The sequence below is a fragment of the Schistocerca nitens genome, chromosome 1, assembly GCF_023898315.1.
Source record: "Schistocerca nitens isolate TAMUIC-IGC-003100 chromosome 1, iqSchNite1.1, whole genome shotgun sequence".
Classification (NCBI taxonomy): domain Eukaryota; kingdom Metazoa; phylum Arthropoda; class Insecta; order Orthoptera; family Acrididae; genus Schistocerca; species Schistocerca nitens.
Genome location: NC_064614.1, coordinates 562,729,613 through 562,754,129, shown reverse-complemented (window position 1 = coordinate 562,754,129; position 24,517 = coordinate 562,729,613). Strand labels below are relative to the sequence as shown.

At 38.0% G+C, this 24,517-nt stretch overlaps 1 protein-coding gene across 1 annotated transcript in view; it reads left to right on the top strand.

The window, feature by feature from the left end:
• LOC126254716 (U3 small nucleolar RNA-associated protein 18 homolog) overlaps positions 1 to 24,517 on the top strand; it is an 86,759-nt gene that overhangs the window by 21,763 nt on the left and 40,479 nt on the right. The window contains exon 2 of the mRNA XM_049955334.1: positions 9,775 to 9,936. Within this exon, the coding sequence (XP_049811291.1) occupies positions 9,785 to 9,936 (152 nt within the window). The 5' untranslated portion in view covers positions 9,775 to 9,784. The remainder of the gene's footprint in view (positions 1 to 9,774; positions 9,937 to 24,517) is intronic.

Genomic DNA, 24,517 nt, shown 5'->3' with positions numbered 1-24,517 from the left:
ATTACTCTTGCCATTACTTTGATTGGCATCTTCTGAATCGCAAGAACTTTTTTTTTCTTCCTAGCATACTTGTCCATAGTCTTCCTTAAAATAGGTTGGGGAAAAAAAGCAAAATAAGCTGTCACGACATATGCAGAAGTGGCACAGGACATCAGTCTCTGTAGCAAATATATTTCTCTTTTCAACCATTTGCATTAAACCATGATGATGCAGTTTCTTTCACCAAATTTGTACTGTTGACAGCATCTTCAAATACATGGTTTACAGTCAGAAAAGTGTGTCATCTGCATAGACAAACATCTTTACATCGTTATTTACCAGTATATCGTTTACTTGTACAAGGAATAGAAGAGGTCTTAATTTAGATCTGCCTGGCACTCTGTGTTGAACCTCTAGTGTGTTTGATAGCTGACTTCCTGAACTCATCACCTGCTTTCTTTTATCGAGGTGTGATTTCATTGGTTTTAAATCTTTTCCAGAAATTCCATAGTACTCAAGTTTAGAGTGCAAAACAGTGGTCATCACAGTCAAACACTTTACTCAGATCGCAGAAGGTTACTGTATGTGAAAAATGGTCCTCGAATGTTAATGAAGTGTCTCTCACTAAGAGTTCTATGGGATACATGATCTTTCCTTTCTGTAACCAAACTCTGATATGCTTTTGAATTGAATTGGATTGGATTTATTTGCCTGTAGACAACTATTGGGTTGTATAAGGCATTTCAATTTGCTACATAATTATACAGTTGATTAAACAAATTATACAAAAGATAGATACATATTTCTACAGATGGTTATACAAATGATTATACAAAAGGTTAAATATTGCATATCTTGTACTCATCCATAATTAGTTACACCGTTTACACACACAAATTTTGTTGTATGTCATCCGTTGTTATTTTGTTAGATCACAATCACAATTTTGTTAGTTCACAATAATGTTCATTTTTTGTTATACAAAAGAACATAATATTTTTCATTATACAAAAGAGTATCATATTTTTCATTGTATATAAGAGCATCAAATTTTGATGTTATGTCTGAATTCACTTGTACTATAGAATGCTTTCTCTTTCAGCCATGTCTCTGCCACTATTTTAAATTTATTTTCATGCAACTCCCTGGTGCCATGTGATATAATGTTAAAAAAAATGTTTTGCCAGCATGTACAAAATTATTTTGGGCCTTACTCAAATGCCTCCAAGGAATGTCATAATTTCCTGTTTCTGGTTTCATATGGGTGCACATCTGACCTGCTTTCATACATGTGGGCATTCTGTTTGCCTTGCATAAGTGCTTTGAGTATGTATAGACTGGGGATTGTAAGTTTCTGTGCTCAATAAAGCACTGTCTGCAAGAAGTTAATTTGCACAAACCAAAAATACATCTAATGGCTTTCTTCTGTCAGAGGAATACATCTTTTTACCCAGCAGATTTTCCCCAAAGAAGAATTCCATAATGCTTACCGACCAAGGTGGCGTGGTAGTTGGCATAGTTGGCACACTGGACTTCCATACCGGAGGATGACAGTCTGAATCCCTATGTGGCTATCCAGATTTAAGTTTTCTGTGATTCCCCACAACTGTTCCATGCAGAGGGCATTGCGAGCTACCTTACCCATCCTTTTGTAATGCAAGCTTGTGCTACAGTTCTAATGACCTCGACGTCAGAGGATCATTAAACTGTAATCTTCCTTCATTTTTTGTGAGAAACTTAATGTCTTATTGAATAGTAGGTATTCATACATTTGATGATGCATGATGCTTTCAAAGACTTAGGCTAATGCTGGGACTAGTGAAATTGATCCATAGTTTACAAAGCCAGATTTGTTACCTTTCTTAAATATTGGTCTCATCCGAGTGTTTGAGGGGATTATGGCAAACACTTTCTGTGAGACATGAGGTTATAGAATATGTCTGCAGGATTCTAGCCAACTAATATTTAATCCATTGATAATATCAAAATTATGTTCTTAGGATTTTCAGAGAGGCTTTGTGAAACAAGGATTTTCAGAGGTATTCTGCAATACAATTTTGCTACTGAAGGCTTCATACATTGAATGTTTTGAAAAAGTCTACTTATCTGTAGCTTTGTACTTTTACCGATTTTGTAGGTGGTGTCATTCCTTAACTTTTTTGCATAGTCCCATCTTTGATTATATTTTTTGGACCTTGCTTAACTATTCTGGTGAAATTAAGCCACATTTGCTTGTTTTTGTAGCATTTTGTACTGTGGTGGTCATTGTTGTTACAGTTACATGAATGTCACTGATCTCCGTGTGTATATTGGCATCCTTGAAGAGCTTGGATATAGGTTTTGCTGACAAATATATATTTTTATCATGGGTAGTTTTCTGAATTATCGGTTGTAGGTAATTATAAGAGAGCTTTTAGAACAGGTTGAGGTGGAGTTTCGTCTAATCCCAGGTTTATAAAATTGAAATTATTCACTGTTTTAGGAGATGCGGAAAAGATTCTCCTACTATTATGGCTTTACTAAGGGTCATAAATACTAGTGAAATGAAATGCAGTGTCCTCTAAATTTTTCAGTTACTTCTGCAACTTATGCTAGTGGTGAGTAAGAAGATCAAGCTATAACTTTCTACCTATCCTTGATAATGACCTTGTCTAAACAATTTTTCATCAAAACTCAGCGTTTAGTACAATTTATGGAGGATTCTTCTTTACTATTATAAATATGCCTCCTTCTGGCCCCATGCAGCATGTCTTCTCAGTGAACACTGCGATTTTCCCCAAAAATCTCATCACTATCGATTTTTGTTTTGAGTCAACATTTAGTACTAAGTATTGTGTGAACCCAGTTACACTGCGAAGAGCTTCAAACTTTTGTGAATACTTCTACATTTGATAACTACTTCATTAACAGTTGCATACCAATGCTGTATGTTGCACTGGCCAACGCCAATGGGAGGGGTCAGCGACTGACCCCACAACCATCACACATTCTCTATGTAGGATAAATCACATGTTGATTATTATTACTGGGAAAGGGTTTCTGGGACATTTTTAGTAAAAAATTAATAGTTTTTTTTACACTTATTTGTATTAATTTCACAATACTTTACAATATGAATTACTTCTTCTTTCTTGGTGTGTGCGGGCAGATATACTTCCTGCAAAAAGTGCAAGCCTTCCTGTACTTACGGTCTTTGATTCTGGCGCATAAATAACAGCATCGTTTCTTTGGCAGATTATGCACAGGTGCACGTGTTACTTTCCGTCGCGGCTCTGTAACGTTGTTTCCTCTGCTCACAGCACCTTGATTTTGATTACACTCATACCCAAAAGTTGATAATGCTGTAGTGTATTTTGAGTGTAGGCCTACAGCAATTTGAGCGCGTCTTTTCATGTTGAGGTCACAAAGTTCACAAGCAAGATCTTTCAGGTACTTCTTTCTTCCAGAACTCTTTGTCAGGTAATTCTTTGTCCATTCCTTGTGTGTATCTTGAAATACAGCATATGAATTGTATGCTGCAATGTCAATCAAGTTGAAAAGCACCGCCATTGGCCATCGACGCATTGCTCGACGGCAGCTGTACGTTCTTACACACTTATCAAATGTATCCACTCCTGACTTTGTACAATTGTAGAATAGGATTATGTCTGGCTTCTCTTCCGTCACATTCATATCATGATGTTGGGTTGACAATACTGTAACAACCTTTCCTTTCTGAAGCACGTAACTGACTAAAGTGACATCATCACTAAAGGCAAATCGGATTGTTCCGGGTGTAGCTTCTTTTAGAGAAACGTCACTTCGAATAGTACCAACTGTAGTTATTTTCTCTTTCAAAAGATCAGATGCGAGTGGAACGGTAGTGAACTTTCTGTCCATGGTAACATTTCTTCCAGATTGTTTCAAGTTAGACATTTCAATAAATCTTCTAACTATTTTAGGGCCACTGTTATGGTTCTTCTCATTAGCGTGCTTTCCAGCGTAGGGATCCGCAATGAAGCAGTATTTCGTATCTGAATCACATAACAGGTTCACGTCTATTCCATATTTTCCTGGTTTTGTTGGAATATACAGCCTGAATGGGCATCGCGCATGGAAGGTCACAAGTTCTTCAATCCACCGTGACTGACTCACTAGGATTATAAAACTCGGGAAATTTACTAACTATCATGTTCCATATATCCCTGATAGGAGCAAATTTGTCGGTCTGTTCTCTAGCTACTCGAGTTAGAGCATCATCAAAACCCAAGCACTTCAGTAAGAGCCTCAGTCTATGCTCCGAAAATGAAGCTTGGTACATCGGAAAGTTTTGTTTACTAAATATATCACGTAAACTGTCCTTGTTCTGTCTATGGACTCCACAGTTCAATATAATTCCAATTGCTGACACAGTTTCTTCCCTTTCAAATGCTTTCGAATTTTTTTATGAAAATATCTTCAGAAGATTCCCTAAGATTTCCAAGCTTTTGATTGGTACACAACAAAATGTTATTCAGGATGTTATCATCGAAGTACATGAGAAAAGCTTTACCTGGTGTATCAGGTTTTATCCCTGGCTTAGTTCCTTTTGGGGTTCTCATTACATTAGCTATGGCATTACCGGCCACCAGGTTCCACCGTGACAGTTCTAGAATCATTAAAAGGGAGTTTACACTCTGTATCGCAGAAGTACCTGGATCATGCTATATTAGTCAGAGGCGACTTCAACCTACCTAGTATAGACTGGGATGTCTATGGATTCATTACAGGTGGTACAGACAAGCTGTCGTGTTAATTACTTTTGAACACATTATCTGAAAACTGTCTTGAGCAGCTAAATCGACAGCCAACGCGGAGTGGAAATATGTTAGATCTGGTAGCGTCGAACAGAACAGACCTCATCGACAGTGTCAGTGTTGAGACAGGGATTAGTGATCATGATGTTGTCATTACGACTATGGTTACGAAAGTTAAAAAGTCGGTCAAGAAGGCTAGGCGAGTATTCTTACTAGGAAGAGCAGATAAGCAGTTGTTAGCATCCCACTTAGTAAATGAATCAACTTCATTCGCTTCCGGTATGATGGACGTGGAAGAATTATGGGCAAATTTTAAACACATTGTAAATCACGCGTTGGAGAAGTATGTGCCGAAAATGGGGGTTACGGATGGAAAAGACCCACCGTGGTTTAACAGCGCAGTTCGGAGAATGCTCAGGAAGCAAAGACAATTGCACTTGTGGTACAAGAAAGATCGGGAGAATGAGGACAGGCAAAAGTTAGTAGAGATTCGTGCTGGTGTAAAAAGAGCGATGTGTGAAGCATTCAACCACTACCACTGTCATACCTTAGCAAAAGGTCTTTCTGAAAACCCAAGGAAATTCTGGTCTCACGTAAAATCGGTAAGCGGGTCGAAGGCTTCCATCCAGTCACTCACTGATCAGTCTGGCCTGGCAACGGAAGACAGCAAAACGAATGCTGAAATTTTAAATTTAGCATTTGAGAAATCTTTCATGCAGGAAGATCGTATAAACATACCACCGTTTGAGTCTCGTACAGATTCCCGTATGGAGGACATAGTGATAGACATCCCTGCGGTTGTGAAGCAGCTGAATGGGTTGAAAATAAATAAATCGCCAGGTCCTCATGGGCTTCCAATTAGGTTTTACAGAGAGTACTCTACTGCATTGGCTCCTTACTTAGCTTGCATTTATCGTGAACCTCTTGCCCAACGCAAAGTCCCGAGCGAATGGAAGAAAGCGCAGGTGATGCCTGTATATAAGAAGGGTAGAAGGACAGATCCTCAAAATTACAGACCAATATCCTTAACATCGGTTCGTTGTAGGATTCTTGAACATATTCTCAGTTCGAATATAATGAATTTTCTTGAGACAGAGAAGTTGCTGTCCATGCATCAGCACGGCTTTAGAAAGCATATGCATCAGCAAGGCTTTAGAAAGCTTCGCTCCTGTGAAATGCAACTCGCCCTTTTTTCAAATGATATCTTGCGAACCATGGATGAAGGGTATCAGACGGATGCCATTTTCCTTCACTTCCGGAAAGCGTTTGACTCGGTGCCCCACTGCAGACTCCTAACTAAGGTAAGAGCATATGGGATTGGTTCCCAAATACGTGAATGGCTCGAAGACTTCTTAAGTATTAGAACCCAGTACATTGTCCTCGATGGTGAGTGTTCATCGGAGGTGAGGGTATCATCTGGAGTGCCCCAGAGAAGTGTGGTAGGTCCGCTGTTGTTTTCTATCTACATAAATGATCTTTTGGATAGGGTGGATAGCAACGTGTGGCTGTTTGCTGATGATGCTGTGGTGTACGGGAAGGTGTCGTCGTTGAGTGATTGTAGGAGGATACAAGATGACTTGGAAAGGATTTGTGGTTGCTGTAAAGAATGGCAGCTAACTCTAAATGTAGATAAATGTAAATTAATGCAGATGAATAAGAAAAAGAATCCCGTAATGTTTGAATACCCCATTAGTAGTGTAGCGCTTGACACAGTCACGTCGATTAAATATTTGGGCGTAACATTACAGAACGATATGAAGTGGGACAAGCATGTAATGGCAGTTGTGGGGAAGGCAGATAGTCGTCTTCGGTTCATTGGTAGAATTTTGGGAGATGTGGTTCATCTGTAAAGGAGACCGCTTATAAAACACTAATACGAGCTATTCTTGAGTACTGCTCGAACGTTTGGGATCCCCTATCAGGTCGGATTGAGGGAGGACATAGAAGCAATTCAGAGGCAGGCTGCTAGATTTGTTACTTTTAGGTTTGATCATCACACGAGTGTTACGGAAATGCTTCAGGAACTCGGATGGGAGTCTCTGGAGGAAAGGAGGCGTTCTTTTCGTGAATCGCTACTGAGGAAATTTAGAGAACCAGCATTTGAGGCTGACTGCAATACAATTTTACTGCTGCCAACTTATATTTCGCGGAAAGACCACAAAGATAAGATAAGAGAGATTAGGGCTCGTACAGAGGCATATAGGCAGTCATTTTTCCCTCGTTCTGTTTGGGAGTGGAACAGGGAGAGAAGATGCTAGTTGTGGTACGAGGTACCCCCTGCCACGCACCGTATCGTGGATTGCGGAGTATGTATGTAGATGTAGATGTAGACCACCTCCTTTGATTTACGTAAGGGCTTCTCTTCCATATCATACTTGATGGAGCCACCATGTCTTTTTCAAGTTGATCAATTGGTGCTTTCGGCCTGAGTCATCATCTTGTTGGTTGAATATCTATAAAAATATGAAAACAGAACCGAACACTAACAAATTAAGTATTCTACCGAGACACACATCCTAATCCAAAATATCTGTAAAAAGTAATCAAAAGCAATACTTACCCTGTTCACTTTCATCCAGCTCACTGCTGTCAGAAAATACTTGATCTGGAATTTCCATGACTACATCTTCAGTTTCACTGCTTGAGCTTTCGGATAGTACACCACTAAATTCATTGTCCTAACTCTCAAGCAAATTTCTAGTTTTGTCATCTGTCAGTTTCATCTTCTTGTACATTCTGTCAAATGCCACAAAGATATTACCTTCCACTCACCACACTGTTTACCGGTTGACTGCGAGTGGTGATTGTTGACCTGCTACACCTTCAGTTATAACAATCACTATAACTCAACAATGAGTGTAAACCAAAAGCTATTCTTATTGTTGATTGTAGCAATTATAATTACGATAAATGTCATGTATTTATTAAATAAGCTACTGAACACAACAAGAGTTTTAGCCTAAAAACTTCGTTGGGGTCAGTTACTGACCCCCCCCCCCCCCCAATTGGTATGCAACTGTTAATATTATCATCTGAAAGGTGGAATTTTTGTATTTGATTACATTTGCAAAATTGATTTTTTAATAATTACATGTAAAAGAATTGTAAACAAATAAAATATACCAATAAGTGTGTCAGATGATCATGATCCTAAAAACTGACTACTTGGATATAATTTGCCATCATTTGCTGTATACTCTGAAACTCATTCTCCCTTTTTAATTCCTTCATTAATTCATGTGTAGACAATTTCCAATGTATAGATGTGACCAGGACATACACAATTTCAGTTACGTTTGTACATATAATACAGATGTATCTTCATTCAGTCAAAACTTATCATTTTTAGATGAATACCCAGTACCAATCCAAGATTTTCTTAACACAAGCTGGATAAATTAAAAACATGTTTATATATATTTGACATTGTGTCATCTGTTGGGGGCAGTATAAATTACATATTATTCTGGAAAACGAGGTTCACCAGGATAACTTGTAAATCTTTCTATTGACCAATTATTACAGATCTGTGCTGTCATCATCAGATCTTGTAATGTCTTTTTATAAAAAGATTTACCGGCGATCTTGGCGAACATGGTTTTTAAAAATAATTGAACAATTCAGATTGCCCCCAACAGTTGATGCAATGACCAACTTACACAACATTACACCTAGTCAAGCCATTGGCGATTTCCACGTGCTGTTGTTAAAAATGTTACAAGATTCAATGACAAATGCACAGATCTGCAAAATCTGGTCAATAAAAAGATTACAAGCAATCTTGCCAAACCTGGTTTTTAAGAATAATATTAAACCTTGCTTACTCACACATTTTCACAGTTATTCACTCTCACCATTTGACTTTCACAATGTTACCACATACTAACTAATCTTTGCTGTCTTACACTCTGACGGCCTTACTTTGTAGTATCATGCCTGTCAAAGGTATCAGGATAAACAAAAAAAGAACAAGCAGCAGCAATCATTCTTGTATAATGATAAGGTACATACATTGTATATTTATGATTACTGGTTTATAGTTATGTAACTGTCTTATTAATTTCATTTTTGAAGGGGGTCCTCTCAACTGTTTAGCTTATAGTTTTTCTTTTAGGCTATGTAGAGAGGAAGAGACTAAATACCCTCAGAATTTATTTATAAATACAGATGTGTTTTCAATGCATTTGATTCTGAGGGGCAATTTGTTCTATCAAATGTGCCTGACACGGGATCTTTAAGGGTTAATTTATGCCACTTATTGTGTAGATATTAATTGTCTGTTTTGCACAGTGTAATCCTGTATGTCGCTAGTTTACTGGGCAGTTCTATTTGCTTTCAAATGTGTAATTGTTGCAAATATACATAGTAAGGGACAATCTTCAACAGGCTGATATATCTATTCAGAGAAAAAAGAATGTTCAAATATGCTTTATTATAATTTTAGATGGTAGGGTGGTTACAGTGTTGAGTACAGTACAATTGTGGTGTAAATCATAATGTTACAGATAGTTTGGGCCTTTGAGCAACTATTGAAGCGTACTCAGTATCTCTCCCATCTTGTTCTTGGCTGGACATCAAGACAAGTTCCTGCGTTCTGTTGGATTAGCGAAAGGGAGCTTCTGCACAATAGTATATATTCTGTGGTTTTAGTCCTGACACTATTCAGTAAATGAATGAAAATTTTGATCAAAGTGGGATAGAGAATCACCATATGAACAGTGTACTTTTTGTGGAATGTATGTAGTTAGAACCCTCAGTGATACTGCAATTTGTAATTGAAATGACTTTGTAACTTCAGAAAGGAAACCTTCCACAGGTGATTTACTTATGTTTTGATAATATTTTTGAGTTTGATGTATAGATGTAAGACACTGAACAAACTTTGTCTTTTCACTATTTGTTTCATTAGACAGGAAGGAAAACCAACACCTCCTGATACAATTTATGCTTGTCGTGTAGTGTAAATATGCATGTATGTTTCATTGTACATAATTAAGACAGCACCATCTTTTGTTTGTAGGGGAATAACAATGTTGCGAAATTCTCCAAGAATTAGAACACATCCAAAAAAGCGGAAGCATGAGGATGATGGTGAGAACAGGCGTGAAAGGAAAGTGAGACGAGAAAAGAAACATTCAGAAAATGTGATACCCTTACAGTCACTGAAAGAAGAAGAACGAAGGTTGGTTATTTTATCAAATTAAGTAAAACTGAAATAATCATTGTTACTCTTTTTCCTTTGTAAAGTGCTTTCATTGTCTCCAGAAAAGTAATTAAATATATTTATTTTTCACTTGAGTTTACTGGAGTTTCTTCTGTTGAGAGAAAATCATTTATTTTGACAATGTGGAGGGGGGAGGGGGGTGCCATCCGACCTATAATCTAACAGTAAAATAATTTTGAATGCCAATATCTATATACAAAATAAGTTGGTTTTTGTGTTAACATAGTATCTAGTAGGCTTGCAGCAATATCTATTATGCATAGATGTACATTTCTTGGAACAGGGTGTGCCTAACATTTAATCTCACGAGCATTTGAATTAAAGATACCTCTGTTGGACAGAAGCCTTCTTGCTATTTGCGTATTGTGATCAAGTTAGCGTGGTGCCCAACATCGACACACTTCATTGTGGCCAAATCCCAGATGCCAAATGTGTGGGAAACTTCATCTCCGAAGTTGTGCAGGCACTTTCAGAATCCAGCATGTCAAGGCTTTGAATACGTGCCACCACCATAGTCACCTGCTTTGGGCTACTATTTGTTGGTAACAGGATCACAATCAACTTTTGTCTGTTGTACCAGTGATAAACCAGCCACATTGCAGAAAATCTTGTCCAATTCAATATAGTAATAACCAATGAGGACCTATACCTTCCGAACCACCTCATAGATATTGAGTACAGAAACCACCATTTCCTGAATTTGGTATTCTCCCAGTGTGTTTCAGGGCGCGGAGATAGCACGGATGCAGAAATATCACCCCACCTTTGGATCTGAAAAGTTATTGCCTAGACTGGTGAGACGAGCTGTGTGGTTGTATGTACAGTCTGTGGCATAAAGTGCCTGTCCTGTGGACATAGAGACTAAGTCTGAATTGACATGTTGAATAATTGGGTCTTCGGCGCTGGTTGTTCGTGTCATTTTCGCACGTTATTTCGATGCCATGACTTGCTGTCTTCTTCAGATGCCCATGAGCCAAGTCCGAATTGTTCACTTAAGGTACCAACAAAACTGTCTGCCCCTCAGAATCCTGAGACCAGCCATCTGCATGAACTGGCAACACAGTAGGAAGCTTAAGTCTGTACAGAAACTGTTGACTTCCATTAGAGCTCTTTTGGTGCTGAATTTGCTTGTTGTCTAATGATTAACAGCACACTCTGTAAACAAGAGGCTGAGAGTTTGAACCCACTCTTTCCTTAATTTTTTAACTGCATTTCATCTTTTTACTACAAGTAGTATTAGTCAGATAGAAGCTCAGATATAATTTACATCATTGTCTAACTTTCCAATAACTGCAAAACTTCCAGAAACATTTCAACGAAAGAGCTTATGGCTGTCTGTCCAGATGAGAACAATTTTTGTGCAAGAGTTTCCTCTGGAGGGAGCAGACACTAGCTGGCAGCCACCAGCTACCTGACGCTACTCAGCATCTATCCAGGCGATAAAGACATTTTACACCTTTTGCCTACAATCTACTGTGCAACATTACAGTACCCAATTATTGGCAAATGCAATGATATGACCATTTAACTTTCATGCAAAATTTGCATTCAGTGGACAAGGTTTGCAAGTTGAACGTAGAGTTATTCCATAGTCTAATTCACAGCAACAGAAATGAAAAGCGTGGCCAGATCTACATTTTTACTTGAAAATCACTAGCTAAATAAACTATGTTCTGTGATACGAAAATCATTGTGCTGAAGGATGTGAATGGGAAATATGCCCACCTGACTGGTTGTGATGGGACAACCGACTTTTCGACAACCAAATATTCAGAGTACTGTTTTTTCCTTGGTCTCTGCAGCTGTGTCAGCTATATGAATGTTTTCACTCACTCACTGGGTTTAAGTGGTTTCACTCAATGTGAGACAACTGATTGAAACAACTTTCCTTCGGCTGTGGCTGTTATATGAAAGTTTTCACTCACCATGTTTGAGTGGTTTCATTCAGTGCAAGGCAACCGACAGAGACAATTATGTTTCGGTTATATAAATGTTTGCACTCAGTTTTTGGGTTTGAGTGATTTCACTTCCATACTTTTTCGCCATTTTCCATGGGGGTCATTGGGGGCAGGCACAAGGTGGTGCTGCCACTTATAGCCTTCTCTTGTTGCTGGCAGGGCCAGGGGTGCAGTCAGTGGTGGCTGGTGCGAGTACAGGTCCAACAAGTGCAGCACTACTTGGAGCTGCACTAGTGGTGGCTGGCCAGCTCCTTGCTCTGGCTGCTACCCTGGCCCTGATAGCAGCAGGACAGTGACGTGGAGTCTGTGGGACACTCAGATACAACTAAAAAGACTGGTTGGTTTCACTTGGAAAGAAAGAAAGAAAGGAGGAATGAGTAACTCAGTCAGTACACTAAACACCACAGGATTGCGGCAACTATTTTCGTTCAGTTGCTCTCAGTTACTGGTTTGACTCAAAAGAAATGAATGTATAATAATTCAACTGGTACACATAAAGCTACAACTGCCTGATTTGTTTGTTTCCATTTGGTTGCTCCTGTAGACTGATTTCACTGAAAAGAACGAATGAATAATTCAAGCAATATATAAAGTTACAACCAAATGAGTCGATTGTTATCCAACAACTGATTGAATTGATTGTTATCGAACAACTGATTGAATCGATTGTTTTCATTTGATTATTCCTTGCACTATTACAGGAACACGTATTGCTAAAATAACTAACAATGACAGGACAGAACATAGCCCTTTGAATTTGTCGTGTTAGCAGAATGTATCCATAATGCTATTTTTAAATGGAACTTCATTCAGGTGTCACAAGCAGTCCCAGACTGTGGAAGATCAGGGCACCAGATTTACAAAGCTGTTCCAACACACACAACAAAAATAGCCCTGGGCAGTAGTTTACTGTTGCATATGTTGCTGTCCTCTGATCACCAATGAGAAGAGACCCAGTAGTCAGTGTAGATGTTCAGCTAAATAGTGATGCTTTTCTCAACTGCAAAAAGCTACTCGGACTTTCAAATGAAATATATGAACCAGTAGTGATCGTAAGCCTTGCAGGTGGTCAAGGGCAACTTTGAATCACTTATCATTACAAGTTTACACAACTTGTCTCTAAAGGAATGGGTACAGGAACAATCAAACCAGTCCAAAAAGGACAGCTTAGTGCCATTGCCGTTGACTTGTTTTCTGTTACATTACAGGAAATGCATTGGAAAAAGTTACTTTTGAACTGCCCATAGGATCTGGCCTGACTGAGGAACAACATCTATGAGCGTTAGCTGTTCTGTGCTAATTTTTATTGCTTTCAAATTCAGAGTGGAGAGAAGGCAGATCAAACAGCTCATGGTAAGACACCATATCAACGCTGGGGACCATCCACCAATCAGCCAGCTCTCATATAGGGCGTTTCCAGCTGGACAGCAGGTAATTGGAGAGGAAGTGGAGAAGATGCTGAAAGATAATATCATTGAACCTCCACAGAGTTCTTGGTCCTCTCCTGTGGTCCTTGTCAAGGAGGAGGATGACATGGGCATTCTAGGGACAAACTGATTTGAACTTTAAATGGACGGCGTAGCTTTCCTATCCAGATGACGGCGTTGTTATTTGGAAGACAAGTTCAGAACAATTAGGCCTCCTGACAAATGTGTTTAAGGTTGTTCAAGGCTGAAAGTATCTGCATGAATCCAAAATAGTGTGTCTTCGCCACTCAGGAAATATAAATCATGGGGATCTAATGAATTTCGCGTGAGATCTCTATCCAGAGATAAAAAAGAAATCACAGATTTTCAACCTCTCAGCACAGCCATGATGTGAGAAGATTTTTCAGAATGTACTCATAATATTGGTGATTCATAAACAAGTTCTGTGCCAGGGCACATCCCATACAAGAACTGCAGGGAGCTGCCAGTTTCCTTGGAACAATGTGCAAGAAAGATCTTTTCTTGTCCTTAAGAAAGTACCAAAATCTTCTCAGCTTCTAGCATTGTATGATGAGAATGCTGAGAGAGAACTTCACACCAATGTTATTGAATATGGGATATATGCAGTTTCGTACAAATTCATGCAGGTGCTGAAAAAGTGATAGCTTATGCTTTCAGAGTACTCTCTAAGTTAGCGATGAACTACACTACAACCAAGAATTTGTGCCTTGCAGTTTCTTGGACCATCCATAAGTTCTAAGTTCCAGCTGTATTTGTACAACCATACTCTGTGCTAGATGACAAGCCTGAAGGATCCATCAGGTTGACTGTTGAGCTGAGCACTGAGTCTTCATGAGTAGAATGTCACCGCGGTATACAAAAGTGAATGCAAGCACAAGAACACAGACCGCCTTTCAAGGACTAGTTTGGCAAAACACAGCATTGTGGATGAAATCTCAGCCTTTGCTGCATTAACTGATATTGCTGCTGAACAGAGGGAAACTACAGCAATGCTGAAAATCATAGAAGCCTTGAAGGAGGAGGAATTGCCAAAAGAAGCATTTCGATTAATAAACTAGACATTGTATGAGGTTTGTAAATAAAGTAATGAAGCTGATAGCATAATGTTTGTTCTGGCAATGCTGCTGAAGCTGAACTTGGAGGGGAGTCAGGTGGACATGTGAGATGCCATCAGTGTACATTGGATTGGCTAGTGTAGTGGCATACTGGTTGTGTGTAGCAAATTTTTGGTGAAGAAGGCTTTGTTTGTGTGCTCCGACAATGAGTGATGTGAATTTCAAGCAACAGTGTTCAATTATATTTTGCTTCGGATTTGAACGCAGTGCAGCAAAAATGGTCACAAAATTTCAGTGGGCCTACAAAGACAGTGTTTTGTCAAGGACCTAGGTATTTTGGTGGTTTAAGGCATTTGCAAACGAAGATGAACCCCACAGTGGAAGGCTTTCAGTCTCAGTAGTGATGCAAATATCAACAAAGTCCGGGATCATGTTCATGCAGATCTTCATTTGACAGTCGGAAGGCTGGTGCAGAGTTGAATTTGTGTTCTGCTTCTCTTCATTAGAAACCAATCGTCAAAAAGAAGTGGATGTAGTATCACTACGATGCTCCTTGTCACACAGTGATGTCAGTAAACCATTTTTTGGCCAGTAAAATCATTCCTATGGCTCCTCAGCCTTCGTATTCTGTCCTTGTGACATTTTTCTCTTTCTGAAATTGAACATGCACTTCTGGGATGTTTCTTTGGGGCTCTGGACAACATTCAAATGGCTGTAACTGACCAACTCGAGGTTATTTCAGGATCGGAGTTCCAGAATTGTTATGAGTAGTGGAAGAAAAGTCTCCAATGCCATGTGACTTCTCAAGCCAAGTACTTTGAAGGGGAAAATGTTGAATTATAACGTTATTGGAATCATATGGGTGGGGAAAAAAATCACTCTCATTACTTTATTTACACATACCATATGAGGGGAACTATGAACAAGTGTGGTGGAAATGATTGTGTGTCCCCCCCACCTCATCTACGGCCAGCTATCCTGAAGTTTTTTCCATGATGCTCCAATGTCTGGTTACCTGGTATTTGTGAAGCTAGACAGAATAACACACAGGCATCATTGGCCAGATCTCTACTGATCAGTTAGAAAGTATGTGAGCCATTGTAAGGAATACCAGCATTGGAAGCACATGTCATAATTACCTATGTGGCATCTAGTACCATATCCACCTTGTGTCATTCCACCAAATTGCAATCAACCTCTTGGGAAGGTTATCAAAGTTGACACACTACTTAACCTGCTTTGGCGGCACCAAAGCTGTGCCAACTACCAAAGCTCTGGAAATGTCAAGGTTACTTGTAGAAGACATTGTTTTTAAGCAAGAGCAGGCTGTGTAGTGATTTCTGATCTTGGAAATCTTACCCTCTCGAGACTAGTATCATATAAGACATTGGGAGATACGCCCCCTCTGGTGTGCGCTGATGTTGAGCAAAGGGATTGAGACACAGTACTGCCCATCTGACATTTGCATACAACAAAGCGAAGCAAGATACTGCAAGCTTCGCCCTGTTTCTTCTGCTCCATAGTGAACTGTTATTCGGAAGTCTTGACTAGAATCTGTAAGCACAATCATGTTACGTGAATTTAGCATAATAAAATCCGTAACTGGTAGAAATGCCAGAAGTTTCAAGGACTGCTTTACTTGAGTTATGCCAATCTTCTCAATACTGAATCTGCATTGTTGAGTGTCCTAGGATCATTTTTATTTCCATTCAGTTCTGTATAATAGGCCCAAGTCTATTTGAAATAAAAACTGTGGTGATATAATTCATTTTATAAGCTCATTTATTCCATTAGTCCCTTGAGATTATGTTAGTTAATGTGATGCATTTCACAACAGGCGCCATAATTGCACGATACTTGAGCATCAACGAGTACTTCAAAAGCATGTCTGCCCAATATAGTGTCATAAAACTGAGTGCAAGTTGGTGTCTTGGTTTCCAATATGGCTAAATAGAGAACAATATTTATGATAAAAACAGATCAGATGTTGATAATTTTCATGAACAAATTCTGTACTTATGTAGTGAGCATTATTTACGGAAATAGCATTTCTTGGTTTCTGCATTTACTAGTATGGGTAATTGGAACCTGATATTTGTTTTGAAACTTGGTCGACAAATATACATTTTAAAGCTAGTTGTCCTCAGAACATGACTTTTTAATTATTGTGTATTGAATTAACAGAGTAAAAATCTGAACAGAATTCTGATTATGATTACAGATCAGGTGAGCCGTGAATTTCTGAATTACATCACAATTTAAATATTTCATATTCTGATAACAACAAGCTTGGCAAGAAATAAAATGCATTCTGGATACTCCTCCTCCTAAGTTTCTTGATGAGCTATAAATTCCTAAAAAAAAAGTTAGGCCACTCCAAACCAAGTGGTCTAATTTCGGACAAGTTCCCAGTGACCATCACGGGTTTTGATGAAATTTTATGTGAATGTTGACACATGTAAGTCTTTCCACTCCCAGGATTGGAATGACTCCTTACTCTCCCTTAAAACCCACATCCTTTTGTCTTTCCCTCTCCTTCCCTCTTTCCTGAGGAAGCGACCTTGGGTCGCGAAAGCTCGAAATTTGCGTGTGTGTGTTTGTGTTTGTTATTGTTTCTATCAACGTACCAACATTTTCGTTTGGTAAGTTACAGAATCTTTGTTTTCAGATATATTTTTCCCACGTGGAATTTTTTTTTTCTTTTAGACTTTTCGTTAGAAAGACCATGTTCTAAATCACCTAAAAACAAGATTTGATTTAGCAATGGGAGCATATAAGGCTATAAAAAAAAGACGAGGTTATGGTGTGGTGAAAATGTGCCCATATTGTGCTGGTACTCGCATTAAATGTGAGATACTTTTATTGTGTTTTGCATTTGTTTTCTAGAGCATGGGGAAAGTAAAATCAGACATTTCGATAAGCAGAAAATGAGCTTGAATCATAAAAACTTGAAAAACTGCAAAAAAGTAGTCTTTTGTTTTTCTTTAACATCCCGTGAATTCCACATATCTTAAAAAATACTTTCATAAAAAATGAAAGGGCAGTAATAAGGATAGTTTTTGTTCGTCTAATAATGTGAAGTAATCCCTTAAGCTTCTCAGTGCGGCAGTTTGCAGTGTGGAATTTGGAAATTATTGATATAAGCAATGGATCCATACCATTTAGAACATTCTGGGCACGAAACAAATGACAGTGGAGGTGTTTTTTGAAGAAATAGGAACAAAAGTTGAGTTATATAATAAAATGGGAAACCTATAGCCATCCTTATGTCATCATTTACTATATGGCTGCCAGTTTCAGTGCTGTGCACCATCTTCAGGCCTTAGCTCAAGCTAAGTGGGTTAACGCCATCCGTTTGCACAGTGCATCAGTGGCCAACATCTATAACTGGTTTTCACAGATTACCTGTGACAATGATGTTGTCTCTCCAGCCATCAGCTATCAACTACTGATAGTTGATGGTTGGAGAGACAACATCGCTGTTACAGCTAGTCTCTGAAAACCAGTTATAGATGTTGGCCACTGATACATTGTGCATATGGATCCTCTCAGCATCAATTAAGGCCTGAAGGTGGTGCACTGCAGCACCAAAAATGGTAGCCAATATAATAAATGACATCATAGGATGGCTGTAGGTGTTACATTTTATTATATAAGTGAATGGCTGAAGTACTTCCAAGCACAAGAATGGATGTACAAAAATTGAGTTGGTCAAGCCATCACTACATCGCCAGACATCTAAATTTGTATCTTAATGTTGTTAAATTAGATGCAGAGAAAGATGAGCTTACTATCCTAATGCACTTTACTGAGAATTATTCAGGATGCAGTGCAAGGTTTCCTCTGGGAAAATGGTTAGCCAACAATCCATCCATTTGTCATCTATTTTACTCAAAAACAGAAGATGGAATCTCTTGAGTTCTTGCGTTAACTGCAGCAAGTCACAATTACTGCTCAAGGAACTGATCAAATCTGTAAAAGGAAGTTTGCTCAGATTTCCATATCCATTTTTTCAGAGATGGCTCTGATATCCAGTACAAAACTTTCAGAAACTGTCTCAATTTGTGTACGGCCAGTTCATAGACAGATTTTAATACCTGTAGATGTGTTTTGCGTCTGTAATGAGAACATTAACAATATTAAATTGTCTTTCAGCAGCTAAGAATAAATTGAACAAAATAAAGGGCCACAAGAAGATGGGTTTGAATATGGGCATACTTTAGCAGGAGCTAGAGAAAAAGCTCAAATTTTACGAGCCGATGAAACAGTTCAGGTCATCAGAATTCAGAATGATGCATCATCTTTTGTGGCAAAATTAAGTTAGAGTAGTGAACGAGAGTAACAGTATAATGAAAAGGATAGTTACTACTCACCATACAGCAGAGATGCTGAATCCAACAAAACAACAAAAACTTTTTTGTTGTTGTTGTTGTTGTTGTGACTACCTGTGTGTCAGCATCTCCGCTTTATGATGAGTAGTAACTATCCTTTTCATAATATTGTTACGTTCTATCCTGGATTTTCCATTGGTAGTGAAGGAGATATTAACATCAGATCTCCAAGCAGGACAATATACTAAATGCATTTATGAACAAGAGTGGTGGATTGGAATCCTTTGTTAGACTCCCTCAGCAGAAGGATGCTTTATGCATCCACGTGGCCTAGCAAATTCATTGTATTCGCCATAAGGAAGTGGCATGTGCTGAGTTCTAAAACATCCCAATATTGCAGTTATTCCAGCTCCATCAGTGATATCATCTTGCTTTCAGTATACTTTTCCTTGTGATATTCAACAGCAGATTAATTAAATCTTTAAAGGATTCAAGCAGCTCGTAGTAAACATAAGCTTAAGATTCGAAAAGAAATATCTTTTAGCTTTGGCCTGGGACACTGAAAGAACTGGCTCATCGGATTTGGGACCCTGTGGAAACAGACCCAATCAGGCATCATATTTTTTGGTATTGAAACACACCCAAGGTGCCTGTTGCATAGCTTAGGGCATGGACTGTATGGAGATGGGTGTGCTGGTTTTCTCTCTTTAAAAGAATTCAGTAGTGGTTAAGCCATCATCGCCTATATCAACACATTTGTACAAACAAGTTTACAACAGTGTACTTATGTTCCACATAAACAGCAAACACAAAATATGCTATTCTGTAGACTGGAATTAAATTAGCACATCAGTGGCATCCCAAAAGAAAAATTCCCATTGAAAATTTTCATTAACATGAATCCTTCCCCAAAAAAAAAAAAAAAAAAAAAAAAAAAAAAGGGAAAAAGGACAGAAAAGAGGGAGAGTCAGACTGCTGTGAAGTTCTCCAAACTTTACACAATGCTACAAGGATGTAAAAATTGAAGGCAGTTTGTAGAATGTGTGTTGCAGCTGTTCGGCAACAATTATATTACTGTGATCCCTAGTGCCGCAGTGTTGCATGGTTAAATTTTGAAGTTTATAACTACTTACGACAGCAGAAAAACTGGCTGAAATATGTCATTACGAATCTTGACAAGGTGCCCTTCTTTTTTTCTCTTTTTTCAAGTTCTTCTGGCCCAAGCTCACTTTCTGTTCATCAGGATTTTTTATATTACATTCCCCTAAGAGTATTAAACAACCGTTAAAACAAAATAAAAATGTTAGATTTAATTTAAGTATCAGCAGAATATGGGCACAAAGCTACTTGTTTAGATGGTTTGGAACATGATCTTTTAAATGAAAATTGTTTAAAAGAGTTGGCAGAATTTTTTTGTTAAACTGGGTTGAAAATACCCATTTTTTGTAAGTCATAACATGCAAAGTTTCAGATTTATCGTTCACATACTTTCAGAGCTAAAGAAAACTAAACTTAACATATTTTTTCAAACAGCAATTTTTCTGACCAACTTTGCTTCGAATTATCCACATTAAAATTCCTTATGAAATCTTTTTTTGTTTCTTCGGAGACAATATTGCCTGAGATAGTGTCTCAAGCTTTCTGAAAGTTATTGAAAGCTGCTTTACGGTGTCAGTTAAATGACTGTATCTCCACAAGTATTTTACTGGTAATTGTGAAACTTATCCAGTGTTTATTGGGAAAGTGTGTGTTCACACAGAATTTTGTTAAAATACATGGTGGTCATGACCACTTGGCATGGAATTACCCAAGTAGTTTTTGTAACAGGCAAATTTGCAAGTCATGTATTTCATTAATTTATGTGTCATTAATATCCTGTAATAATTCAGGTCGATTTTTTAGTCTCTTATAACCACAATAGCGGCCAGTCACACACAACTAAGTGCTGTTGTTATTTAAATTGCTTTGCTATTTATAGTTTTCGACATTTGTTTGTTTAAAATGTGGCTGTAATTATGGCTTGTCAACAAACTTTGTTCTACGTACTAAATGAAAGAATATGGGTTGATTATTATGGTATTGTATAGGTATCACAGATGTTAATCATATTTACCTGATTATAAGACAATTTTTTTTTCAAAATTCACTATTCAGAAAATACAAGGTTATCTTATATTCCCAGATTAAACTATTGCCGATGTTAACATTATTTATATAGATTATATAGGGGTTGTCTTACATTTACAGATGAATCTTTGGCTATTGAGGTCACATGCAGATTTATTTTGAAGAGTACGGAAGGGCAGGGGTGGTCAAACAATACTTGCATTCGAACAGGCTCAAGATTTCCCGAAACGCCGGAATGCTTGATACAGTATTGACGTTGTTCAAACAATTGTATGACATTTGAATCATGCGGCACTAGTGCAAGGAATGTATGAAAAACTATGAACTAGCCACTACAACAGTCTCTTTCTCTGCTTAAAATTTGACAGTTTTGTGGAACACAGCAGAAAATAGCACAAAATTCCTATCATCTTACAAACACTTGTTGCATTAGAACAGGTTTGCAATGAAAGTTCCATACATGTATTGACACTGTGTGCAAACATTAATGCTGTTTCATTTTTTTAAAGTAAAGGTTACATTTAAAAGCAGAAATGTTGACTTTCAAGAAACGTTATTAGTTTCTGAACCCAGATCAACACTTTACTTGAATATGAGGGACTGTAATTATTTACTAAGTGGGTTGCAAAGGAGAGTTTCGGTCACTGTTCACATATTAGAATACTGAGTAAAAGCGTTACCAGATTTTAATCAGCTCTAAAACATGTTGGTGACATTATGAAGGTACAAGAAGGAAAATTAATTCATAATGATCATCGTCACAAGAATAAATTACAGTGGCAAGACCTGTCGTGCTGATAGTATAAACAGGCATCAGTAGATCATGGGACGAGTCAAAGTTTGAAAATGGTCTGAATCGTGATTGCGATCTTTAATTTATGTATCAGTTGCTGTTGTTATATATGACTTGCACCCTAAAATATATTGCAGTTCATGTTTCAGATTTGCTCAAACACAGAACTACAGAAGGATTGAAGGGGAACATAGATACCAACTTGACTAAGACCTAGATGAGTGCAGGGAGGGGGGTAGTGAGCGGAAAGCAAATTATGTCATGTTGCCAACCATGGGAATCCATCCCATGTTCTTTGGCTTTTTAGGAACAACTACCATGTTTAAACTGCACTTTGCCAGAATCAGTTTGTAGTCGAATTGAATTAACTTTAAAATTGGACAAGTAATCAACAGTAGCATTAATTTCTGCAGGAGGCGGTAAAAGTCTAGACAGGGGACAGTGGCGTGCGTACGTGTTTCATGCTGCAAAGTTGTCGACGCTCACAGCGACATATGATGGTAACGAAAGGCTCCTGGGCCTGTGCAGCCAATGAGAAGAGTGGCAGGTTTGAAAACAAGGGACACACTAACATCCCCACGTCAGCACAGACGGAAAATTCGATGTGTAATCAATAAAAACGGCTGTGTTCTCATGTCCCTCGGTAACACCTTTGGAAGAACGGCCAAATATTTGCCAAAATAAATTTCACAGCTATGCTCTTAGCATCATGATGATTAAAAATAGTGATAAAACAGACGTCAGGGTAGGTAAGTGAAAAATGTAGAAAAGAAAACGGTCCTCAAATTAATGTTAATCACTTCTTTTCATTTAGTTTATTTCTCCTTGTTTTATCAAAATTTAGGCAATCAATAAATTGCAGAAATTTATATAGCTATTGTGTTAACCTTTTTGGCAGATATGTTATGGCAATAAAACGGTTTTAATTTCATTAATCAGAAGATATTGAAAATAAATTTTTCTCAAGGAGCGTCATGAAAATAAGGGGGTCCTCGTGTAATTAGGGTCTTCGCATACTCGGGCAAATACAGTATGTTAAAGTTTTTTATTTTGACCATTATTTGCATGTGGAAGCATTCAACGAACTTGATACCCAGCAAAGTTTAATGCAGTGTTCGTTATATGACTGGATTCATTATTGAATTGACCAGCACCCTGTCTGAAATGTTATACCCATACCCTTCGTCAACAAGACAAAAGCACAGAGGTGTAGTCCATGTCCTCCGTATAATGGCCTACTACCATCCTGAGGTGCAATTGGCATATGAGGGCTCCTCATTCAAGGAACCAGAAGACATATCAACAATTGCAAGCCTGTGACAGAAGAGGCTATCCTCAGTGTTCATCATAATCAAGAGGATGTGACCACATGACCTCGACACAGGGACCTGCCAGCATTTCCATAAAGAAGATTAGTGACACAATCTAGATTCAGTGTGCAGTAGTTGGCTCCAGTGAGAGCTTCTGAATCAGCGGGTCAATATGTCTCCAGGAGATTGCATGCTGTGGATCACCAGTTCAAACCCAACCACCAGTACATATTTGTTGTATAATATTTATCATTTCTGGAAAGTTATCAGGATTTCTTATATGTGTAATATTTGTGTGTTGTGGAATTGGAATATTCAGTGCATAGAGGCATCTGTTTGTAGTGAATGCGTTTCCCTGATTTAGTCATTTAAAAAAGCTTCTTCGGTACTTTTTTACTATTTTTATATCATTTTGTCAGTAATTTTGCTAAATTTTATTTTCACTTTTCAGCACTAAAGGCCAAACCAAAAATCATTGATATAGGCATTCAAACATCTTTTATTGTTACATAAAATAAAAAAGCATGAAAATGATACATCTGATGAAAACACACAAATCAAGGCATGAATGTGGGGAAAACCTTTATCTTGCCACTTTAATAAGTAGGGCCTAGCCTATGTACATAATCTAAAAGACAGTCTGAGAAAGCTAGGGATACCATGACTTCCATATTACTGAGAGTCAGAGCTGTTCTGCTGTCATCAATTATATTACAATATATTGAAAATTACCTCTCGTTGTCAACATTACTGATGGATCCACAAAGCAGCAAAATGCCCATATTCTGATTTCAGGGAAAGAACAAGAACAATCAACAATCACATCAACATTTTTTACCTTCTCTGTAAGAACTAGCAACTAAATCCCTGAACATTATTTGTGGTGCAAGATATTCTGATGCTGAAAGTTCTTGTAGAATGGAAATTTGCTTCATTAACCGAGAGATTTCAACACTGGCTAAATCTCCTTTTGTTATGTTTCTTGGATCAAACAATTTACTGATAGAAGAAATGACAACCTCTCCTGTGTCTCACTCCATTAAGTGGTTCAGTTTTAACAGACTTGCTCTATCTACAGATTGGAACAGGTATGTTAAATAAACTTGCATTTGCTTTGGCAATTTATGAAGTTAACCCAAGGTAGTCTTGGGAGGGAAAAAAATAAAAAAGTAATCTCTAGTAATGTAAAGCTCTTTGAAAAGTCACTAAACTTAGCTCATAGAACGTGAATATGGTATCTTGGAGGAGTACTCTTAATGTCAACAGCCAGTTGCAACAGTTTTGAACAATGCTCAATAAGAAAAATAGCTAGGCATTCAATTTTTACTTCACTAGAGGTCAAGGCTTTAAAATAGTTTACAGCAACACTCTTATCTTCCAACAGTTTCAATGAATTCTACTGTATCATTGAGATATTCTCCAATGTACTCAACACTTCTAAACCATGAGATCCACCTGGTGATGACAGGAATAGGAAAAATTTTAGCTTTTGTGGGTTCAACTTCATATTTCTGAAT